This window comes from Pygoscelis adeliae, unplaced genomic scaffold (genome assembly GCF_000699105.1).
Source record: "Pygoscelis adeliae isolate BGI_AS28 unplaced genomic scaffold, ASM69910v1 Scaffold120, whole genome shotgun sequence".
NCBI lineage: Eukaryota > Metazoa > Chordata > Aves > Sphenisciformes > Spheniscidae > Pygoscelis > Pygoscelis adeliae.
Genome location: NW_008824032.1, coordinates 884,214 through 894,684, shown reverse-complemented (window position 1 = coordinate 894,684; position 10,471 = coordinate 884,214). Strand labels below are relative to the sequence as shown.

Genomic DNA, 10,471 nt, shown 5'->3' with positions numbered 1-10,471 from the left:
AGACCTGAACCTTTCTGTGGCAGCTGGTCTAGATCGCAGAGAACGTGCTGGGGAATCCTTAATTTACAGGTACAGGCACTGCGTAGGCTGTGGGCGTTTGCTACTCAAAGAAAAAGATGGCTCAAGTGTCCTGGACTAGGACCTGGTTAGAGCTGATGGCAGGAAGAGCTCAGTCTCACTTTTAGGGAAAAGTCTGAGCTAGGTCACAGAGTGACCGAGGACGCAGGCCAAGAACGCTTGGAAATGTGGGACAGGGAATTTTGTCTGGTCAGAGCCACATCTAGGCCCTGTGTGGGAAGGTAATGGCATTGAGGGACCTGCACAGTCAATCCCTATCAGCTGCCTGACACAGGACCATACTGAGCACTTTAGAAGTCCAGCGGTAATCGTTCCCTGCTTTGGCACTGGGACCATAGGACTGGGCTCTCTCCTCTCAGTTCAGAGCACAAATCCAGACGGGGGAAGGGGCAGAAAAGAGAAGGAATGCGGCATGCCTTGAACTCTGTTCCACGTAGCTTGTAATACAGTGGCAATGGCCAATGTGCCTGCAAGGTGACGTACCTGCCTGGGAGCCGGCAGGGTGAAGCAGCTACCAGTCTGTACAACCCAGCTGGAAGCAGGCACTGCATCCTTGTAGCCCTGCCACCTGCCAGAGGACATGCCCACACTCATGCACTTTGCAGGAGGGAGCAGGAACCCCATCAGCACGGCAGGGGCAGGATGATGGGCAGGATGATTTAGCCAACTTCAGCTAAGTTCCCTGCTATGATCCGGTGCCAAATGCATAAACAGAGCCAAGGCAAGGTTGGACAGTGTACAAAGGCGTGGACAAGCTCTGTGGATGCTGTGGCGATTTCAGCCATGCTAACACAGAGAATAGCGTCCCCCAGGCCAATGCTGCGCGGCACAGGTACAGCAAAAATGCACTTCCAAGATGAAAGAACTCATCCTGTTAGAAAGAACAACTTCACCCTATGTCTAGGCAACAGGCAAGCTTATGAGGGACAAATCACAGCACCAAGGATGAGTGGCATGTGCCATCCTGTGCATACCAGGGGTATTGTGCCCCTTCTTAGCTGCAAACTCTGCCTCAAGCAAGCAAAGGCAGAAACAATGCCACAGCGGCAATCCCATCCTTTTTGAGTTCAGCAGCTGGTTCTAGAGCACGTGGCTGAGAAAGCTGCCTGGGATAAAGACACCTACCTGAGACACAACACAGTGGGAGGAAGGACACTGCTTGCTGTCATTCGACATGGCAAGAACTCTGGTTGGAAGCGTTCGGAAGATGAACGATACTTTGTGAGCAGACCCTTTTCCCCGCGTGCTGGACTTCAGCTTCCCTTAGCCTGTGAGCCAACAGGCATGCGCACTTACCGGCTGGATTTGCAACTCTGCTGCCACTAGAGGAAAAGGCAGGAAAGGGACGGTGGGGGAAAACGATGGACAGAGAAGTAAAGCTGAAAGACGAGTGAAGGTACAGTGTGTTTCACCTCTGAATGATGCCACATACCCTCTTCTAAGCCATGGGCCTAAAGAACTACTCTCAGGACACACCTGCTTCTGCTTTAGACTCCAATCCACCTCCTTCTTAAAAAGCTGCCATAGCCTAAAGCAAGGCATACCAATGGTTAGCTTAAACTCTCCCCAAAGCATGAAAATGAAGACATCTTGTGGAGCAAGTTCGGGTTACACTGAGAACTTCATTTGTGTTTAAATTCCAGAGCTTAATGTGTCCATAATATGCACTGTCTGCAAAGAATATAGACTGAACAAGAACTTTCATGACTACGTCAAGAAATGCAGCACTGAAATAAGCGGTCTACTCTGCTTTACCTCAGGCACTGTTACATACAGTACATACATACTTTTGGGTAGCTATTTGAGAATGCATTTTCAAAGGCGGTTCAAAAAATTGGTGCTTCCTTGATGCTGCAAGTCAAGACAAATGGGTATTCGTTATGGCTCTGATTTCTAGTAACAGTGAGTTGTAAAACCAGGAATCCATAGATCGTATCTGTTCCTTTAAACATCTTGTGCTCTGCTTCACCTGCGTAAGAGGTCCCTAAAGGCCTCTCTTCTTCACTGGAAAGCTTAAGTTGGAGTTGTTTGTAAACAGAGATGGTCTCATGGGTGGCTGTCTTGGCCATCGTGATCATGAAATAGTTGAGTTTAAAATCTTTGGTCATATGAGAAAAACTGTCAGCAGAGCTACTACCCTGGATTTTGGGAGAGCAGACTTTAGGCCACTCAGGGAACTAGTTAGTAAGGTCCCCGGGGAATCTGCTTTTGAGACTATTAGGGTCCATAAATGCTGGTCACTTTTTAAGGGCCTTCTTTCAAGAGCACAGGAGCAGGCAATTCCAATGTGCCTGAAGTCAACCCAGTGAGGCAGAAAGCTGGCTTGGCTGAATAGGGAGCTCCTTCTGCAACTTAGGTGGAAAAAGCAAGCGTATGGACTTTGGAAGCAAGGACAGGCTACACAGGAGGACTATAGACATGCTATTCGCCATTATAGGGAGAAAATTTGTATGGCCCAAGCTCAGTTGGAGTTGAAGCTGGCCGGTACTGTGGTGGATAACAAAAAAGGCTTTTTTAAGTATGTTAACAGCAAAAGGAAGACTAAAGAAAACCTAGTTACCCACCTAGTGTACAAAGGGAAGGCAGCAGATGTGGGTTTTTTTGGATTTTAGCAAAGTTTTTGATTCCTTCTGGACAATGTCCAGCATACAGCTAGACATGCACACAATACAATGGGTGAACAACGGGCTGATGGGTCAGGCTCAAAGACTTGCAGTAAATGGGATGACATCTACTTGGTGGCCAGTCACTAGCAGTGTTCCCCAGGGCTCAATTTTAGTGCCAGTTCTCTTCAAAGCTTTTATCAATGACCTAGACGCAGGAGCTGAGTACACACTAAGCTTGCCGACAATACTAAATTAGGAGGAGCCGTTGACTCCCTCGAGGGGACAGAGGCCTTAGAGAGAGATCTTGACACATTAGCATGCTGGGCATACACCAACCATCCGAAATTTAAGAAGAACAAATGCCAGATTCTGCACCTGGAATGGTGTAATCCTGGATGTACGTATAGACCGGGGGACAAGAAGCTGCAGGAGCTGAGTACACACTAAGATCTGGGTGTTTTGGTCGATGGTGAGCTCTACGAGTCAACAAAGTGCCCTGGCAGGCAAAAGGGCCAACGTTATCCTGGGGTGCATTAGGCACAGTATAGTTAACTGGTCAAAAGAAGTGATGGTCCCACTATACTCAGCATTGGTGCAGCCTCACCTTGAGTACTGTGTGCAGTTTTGGGCTCCACAATGCAAGAAGGATATGAAAATGTGTCCAAAGGAGGGCAACAAAGATGGTGAACGAGGACATGACTTACAAGGAGCACCTGAGGATAGTAGGTTTGTTCAGCTTAGGGCTGACCTCCCTGCTGTCTACAACATCCCCATGAGGGGAAGCAGAGAGGGAAGTGCTGATGTCTTCTCTTTGGTGTCCAGCAACAGGACACGAGGGAATGGCTTAAAGCTGCATCAGGGGAAGTTCAGATTGGATATTAGGAAAAAGTTCTTCACTGAGAGGGTGGTCAAGCTCACCCAGGGAAGTGGTCGTGGCCCCAAGCCTGTCTGTGTGCAAGATGCATTTAGACAATGCTCTTATCCATGGTTTAACTTTTAGGTTGCGCCGTGGGCAGTGAGGAGTTCGACTCGATGATCCTTGTGGGTCCCTTCCAACTCAGGATATTTTACAATTCTATGATTCTGTGAAATCTCTGAGTCCTAAATCTAGTATGGGGCAACCCAGTGAGACAGGGAAAAAGCTAGCCCCTGAAGCAGACAATGTTTTGCCTTGGAAACCCAAGCACGGAAGAAAGTTTAGTCAGTGGAGGAAGATTTCTCCTGTACTTCCGGCCAGGAAAGCAGGAGGAAAAAAACAAGGTGTAACAATGGAGGTCAGGACACAGTACATACATGCTGCTGTGATATGGAAAAGCAGGTAAACCTATGCTCACCTCTAGCATCTATAGGCAACTAAGAAACTGGCCCTGGTCACCTGTGCAGCTGTATGAGCATCCACACCTGCTCCTTCTCTCCCCACCCTGTGATTTCTCAGTGAACAGGAGGGCATTTCCCTTGCTCCTTTCCCCACAACATACCGATTCTGCCTTCAACCAAATAAAAGCTCTGTTCCACCTCCCCCTATGCAAAACAACCTCTTTTTCTGGCACTAAGCACACTTAGACACAGTATAAATTTTGGGGGTTTTAATTTTTACAAATGTTTGGAAGAATCACTGAGCAGACAGTGACACAAATAGATACTCCAGCAGTGACAGGCACCCAATGAATGACATTTTCCTGAATTCAGTCCCAGGGTCTCTTGGGATCAAGAGTGAAAGAGAAACAAAATTTACTGGAAAAAAAGCCTGGTGCTGATGGCAGCAGAACTCCCTTGCTTGGCCAAAAAAAAAAATTTCTGATTTCACCCTACAGAAATCTAAAAATTAATGAAGATTAGAGGTGAATTACTATTCCACATGGGTCAATACCAGTAAGCACGCTTGCCCCCTCCCCAAATTTAACTGGTGGGGTGAGAAAGGGATTACAGCTGCCTAGCGGCAGAGCCCAATCCCGTAACTGGATCACCACAGATGGAGCAGGGGCATGGGAACCAAATCTGGCTACTGGCTTAGCAGCTTCAAAGTGAGGGCAAACAATGCTAGTGGAGGGAGTTCAAAGCTCCTCACTCGTATCTTCTGCTGGTCAGCGCCGGTGGTTCTAGGAGGCTTTAGTTTCTTTCATTTCTTCCCTTGTTTGAGTAGGAGACTGTCACTGAAAGGGAGACAGAAATGAGTCACTAGTGCAGAAAGCACAAGCAAAGCTGAACCAGACCCTCACTACAGACTTGGGGGTGGGGGGTGTGACACCCAAAGGATCTGGGCTTCAAGTCCTTCCTACAAGGTACTTTTTTCAAAGCCCCTTAAGCCTTCTGGGATGAATAAGACAGAATCTGGTCAGAGTAAGGAAGAAGGATCTTACAATCAGAGATCCCACAGAAAAGAAACCAGCTCTGGCTTCCTTTCTTGATTCTAAGAAATTTAAGCTTTTAGCTGCACGCTATCAGCTCAGCTGGCACTGCCTTGTCCAGTAAACACTGGACAGATTAGGCAAAGCCACCAAACTCCTGCCAGCTCTGAAAGCAGGGAATGGGGTTTTCTAGCATGGCCTGGAAAGCTTTTGGAGAGTAACAAGAACATCCTTCCTAGAGATCGTTATCTCAAACAAACACAAATTCCTACGATCATCTAACTGCCTTCTTACAGTCCCCTTTGCCGTAAATGCAGTATGCCCTGTATGCGCAGGATAGACCAGAGGATGCTCCTCAGTTACTCCTGCCTTCCCCACGCAAGGTTCCTTATGGGACACACACAGAGCTCCAATCAGAGTATCTCCTACTTGATGTAGATGTTTGTGTGGCCTCTGCAAGGAAGGCTTCGAGCTTCATATCACAAATGGGAACTGAGGCAGAGATGGAATAAACTTCCTGTGGCCAGAAAAGCCCAAGCCAGAAACATCCCAGGCACCAGGCAAACATCAACACCCTTTTTGCAAGTAGTAACAAAAGGATCAAAATAAACAGTGCCTTACCTTCCTCTGGGTGTCAGGAGATGCAGTTAAGGGGCGAAAAAAAAGGAAGAAAAACAAGAGTAAATTGATTAGATTTAACAAAAATGTTGATTTCCACAGTAAGTAAGACTGCTCCCTACTTGGCCGTGTCCTCTGGCATCAGGCTCCTCTCAGAAAAAAGATCCTGAGAGAGCTCCAGAAAGGGGACCAGCTTCACAGGTAGGGTGCAAATAAATCCAGCCATCTGGCCCCTTTACCTGGTGAAGCCCTCATCCTGCAGGTTCAGTACCAAGTTATCTGCTGTGAGATACACACGGTTTTGTGAGCCAGCAATCTAAAAAAGAAATCCATTACAGAAATGGCATAATGCACATGGAGGAATAGCACTAATAAAGAACCTATCTCCCCCTGCAGATACAGAACTCTCGTTTTATTCACTTAAGATCTTGGTTAAATCAATGCAATTCCCCAAAACAACTCTGTAACTTCCTGACTTCCCATCCCAGTGCCATCAGACTTTCTAAAAGAAGTGCTCATTCTGTCTCCCTGTCAGACAGACCTTTGATCCCACGCTTATCTGTTCCCTCTTCTCAGCCTGCAGGAAACCAGGAACTTTTGGTGGCTGCAGCTGAGTGTGGGTGATGGAATCTGATGTGGATCTGGCCTTGTCATATGGAGGGCATGAACTCCTAGCCTCACATATAATTGCCGATCATTGCAAGCTAAATCTTAAGCTCTACTTGAACAGAGGAGGGCTGGGCAGGAACAAAGACCAGGACAGGGCAGGTCACATTCGCCTTAAATTCATCATGTGGCCACTGGGCTGGGAAGACAGCACAAGGACTGCAGAAGGACGAAGGAAATTCTGTGCCTCATTGCTCACCGTTTTTGAGATGTTCTGAGCAGCTCGGATCTTACGTAGCTCCGAGGTACAGGGGAGCAAGAGTTAAGGAAAAACCTGCTAACAGAAGCTGCCTACCCTCAAGGAATTCTTCCTAAGCCGTACCATCAAATATCTTAGCAATCTCTATCCCAATAACTTGGGCCTTTGGGCAAGCATATTTTTACTTCCCCAAATCAAGAACAACATTATGGATTGTGGTCACACACAGCCAATAAAAGTTAAATCTTACAACAGGGAGTGAAGGCTCACGGCCTTCTCTGCTCTGACCTGTAACCTCACTCCTGCCAACTGTAGAGGGGGGAAAAAAAAACAGACAGTGACCTACTTGAAGCTATCATCTGATAACAGTCTCCTAAACGTGAGCCCAATGTGACAGATTCTCGGGACTGTCAAGCTCACAAGCCACATCCCACAAAATCTCCCAAAGCAGGATATCATCTTGGCAGCTGTAGCTTCCCCTTCAGCCTGAACAATCTTCTGCTTCTGCTCCTGCTTGGCCTTCTCCACCAGAAACTGCGCGCGCTGTGCCTCCTGCTGGGCTGCAGAGAGAATGGCCAAAAGCATTCGAAGCAGAACCCATTTTCTGAGCCCTCCACCAGAACCCTACAGCTGAGGCCTGGGGGCTCCACTTCCGAAAGAACCGATAGCATTCTGGGGCCATATCCACAAATAAGCAATGTATCTAAGCGTACTTTACTTTTTCTTAAATAAAATCAACAGCATCCAGACCCTCTAAACATAACCCCCATAGTAAGTGATAGAGTCCCAGCCTGAAGAGGAACCCTACAGCCTTGGGAGCTCAGTCCCACTGATGGTCTATCCCATTAGCTATGACCCAAAGTTTTCTGGTAATACTGGTGAAATAACCTGTTTAGCTCCATTACTAAGGAGGCTGAGATTTCTAACTCTGTAGCTGTATCAATGCAAAAGCAATGACACGCTAGCGCAAATCCTCCTTCCTTGTTTATAATTCAACGGAAAGGCAAAGGCAATCCACCCTTTCCAGGCATAAATTGAACTCACCCACTTGCTTAGCCTCCACAGCTGCTGTGTATTCACGACTGAAACTAAGCTCCGTGATAGCCACATCATCCAGGATGAGGCTGAAATCCTTGGCTCTCTCAGTCAGTTCTCGCCTAATGAGCAGAGACACCTGAAACACAAATATAGCAAGAAGAGTAGCAAACACAGGCTGTTTCTCACTTCCTGTGCACTCTAGAAGTGAAGCACAATTGCTCTTCACAGTTCATTCACATCAGGCCCAAGAGAGACATTACCTGAAACAAAGCCTGAACCATGGGCATCAATACCACCTCTGAATCTGTCGCCTCTAAATAATGCTGCATATCCATAGCTACATACCGCATTTTCAGAAGTACATTACAGCTCATTTACAGTTATTACTGAACTATACTATACAATTAATAGCGCAAAAATAAAAAAAACCTCCTTGAAAGTTTTTTTGCTTTCACATCCTATCACATCTAGTTCCACAGTTCCTACACACGTTTTGGCAATAAGTATTTCCTTCTCCATCTTGAATTTGCCACTGTTTGCAGTTTGACTGTTTCCTCGTTATTTGTATTCAGATTAAGAAAATAAAAATTACCACTCCCCACTCCTACACACTGTAGACATATCACTTCTGTTAATTACTGTAGCTACTCGTCTACTGTGGCTACTCCACTTTTTTTAGGCTCTTTGGATCAGTGTTGTTGCTAGATCTTTTGATTTATTCTACTAATTTCTGAGTTACCTTTAACTTGCCAGCATCTTTTTCAGGCAGGCTGACAACTCCTGCACCAAATATTGACTTAAATGGAAATCACAGAATCATAGAATAGTTTGGGTTGGAAGGGACCTCTAAAGGTCATCTAGTCTAACCCCCCTGCCATGGGCAGGGACATCTTCAACTAGATCAGGTTGCTCAGAGCCCCGTCCAACCTGACCTTGAATGTTTCCAGGGATGGGGCATCCACCACCTCTCTGGGGCAACCTGTGCCACTGTTTCACCACCCTCAGCATAAAAAATGTCTTCCTTCTATCTAGTCTAAATCTACTCCCCTTTAGTTTAAAGCCATTCCCCCTTGTCCTGTCGCAACAGGCCCTGCTAAAAAGTTAGCCGCCATCTTTTTTATAAGCCCCCTTTAAGTACTGATAGGCTGCAATAAGGTCTCCCCAAAGCCTTCTCTTCTCTAGGCTGAACAACCCCAACTCTCTCAGCCTTTCTTCATAGGAGAGGTGTTCCATCCCTTTGATCATTTTTGTGGCCCTCCTCTGGACCCACTCCAACAGGTCCCTGTCTTTCTTATGCTGAGGGCTCCAGAGCTGGACACAGTACTCCAGGTGGGGTCTCAGCAGAGCAGAGTAGAGGGGCAGAATCACCTCCCTCAACCTGCTGGCCATGCTTCTTTGGATGCAGCCCAGGATACGGTTGGCCTTCTGGGCTGCGAGCGCACATTATTATGCGCTACAGTACAATACAAATTATTGCTACAGTATCACATCCTTGATCAGTCTAGCATTTGCTTTTACTTTTATTGCAGCTGTTTCTGAGCAGAGTTCCAAAATGATGCCAGAATCCTTTACTGAGTGAACTGCGAGCATGTAACTATGTAAAGTCACTTCATTTTCTTTTGATTATCAACCGCTTCAATATGCATCACTTCACAGTAACCAACACTAGATGAATACATGACAAGAAAGTAAATTCAAGTCAGTTTGTTCAGGAATTGCAAAGATACCCAAGTGTTCTTTGCTTCTGATAAACCTAAATCCCTTGCAGACATTTGTTTCTTTGCTGTCACATCCTCCCTTTCCACTCATTCTCTTTATACAAGATCATTAACAAATCCCTTCAGTGCACAGCATGCGGTCTAGCACAAAACCCTGAGGTCCCTGCTATGGTTCAGTTCTCAGAAGAAGACCTGGGTGCTTAGTTCTACTCTTTGCTTTTTTGTCATGGATCAACAACTAGTTGAGAGATGCTTTGTATTTCATCTTTCTGACAACTTATCCTCTTTAGCAGTCTCACACAGGACCTCCTCTAAAGCCTTTTAAAAGAAGATCAGCAACTTTTCTCTCCCTCAGCTCTGATAGGTGACAGATATTCTCAGAATCCCTGGCAATCAAATGATCAGAACACAAACTTTCAGGTATAGGCTTTTATAAGCTAAGTATTGCTATTATTTTGCAACCCGCCCAGATTACTCTGTGATCTTTTTCTAAACAGAAGTATTTGCTACCCTTCTGTAGCACCCATTACTGACAGTTTACTGCTTTGTTAACTGCTCATCCACTTCGCTTTTCAGATCCTTTAAAACTGTTTAGTTTGCTCTGACAGCTCTTCTGAGACCCATGAAGGGCCAGCTAATAATTTTTTTAAAGCCAGTTCTACTGTTACCTGTGGACTATGATGTAAACCAGCTTTCCCTCCCCCATCATTACATTACGGTGCAGTTTTGCACTCCATATACCAATGAATCCAGTTTTCTTTTCAGAAGCTAGTGGTACAACCTTAGTGTTTGTATCTGTATCAGAATCAAACTGTAAGCGGGATACAGTTCCATTCCCCTTCCGTTTGGATGCACCATCTACCAGCCGAATATATTTATGCTTCCTTTGTTATAACGTTCCTCATAGTTTCTTTGCAATGTGAGTGTAAGTCTCCTCCAGTAAAGTTCACCTGGGCTCTCTGAGTGATGAGCTGTGAAGCGTTAAACTTGGCTACCACGCTCTTGAGCACTTCATTAACGATGGAAGGCAGGACTCGCTCCTCATAGTCCAGGCCCAGGCGCTGGTACATGCTGGGCAGCTCTGCAGCATTGGGGCGTGTGAGAACACGCAGTGAAATGTTCACCATCTGCAAATCTGAAGAGGAGAGAGAGATGTGAGCGGGGCCAGCGCCGCAGCCGGACTCCTGCCCCCTCCCACCT

The 10,471-nt window shown here is 46.3% G+C and overlaps 1 protein-coding gene across 1 annotated transcript; it reads right to left on the bottom strand.

The window, feature by feature from the left end:
- Positions 1-4,255: 4,255 nt before the first annotated feature.
- PHB2 (prohibitin 2) lies at positions 4,256-10,410 on the bottom strand (the record flags this gene model as incomplete). Its single annotated transcript, XM_009329960.1, has 7 exons — positions 4,256-4,837; positions 5,654-5,659; positions 5,890-5,966; positions 6,516-6,554; positions 6,936-7,075; positions 7,560-7,689; positions 10,222-10,410. Coding segments are annotated over 7 exons (615 nt in total), but the record flags the coding sequence as incomplete, so codon positions are not given.
- Between the last annotated feature and the right edge of the window lie 61 nt (positions 10,411-10,471).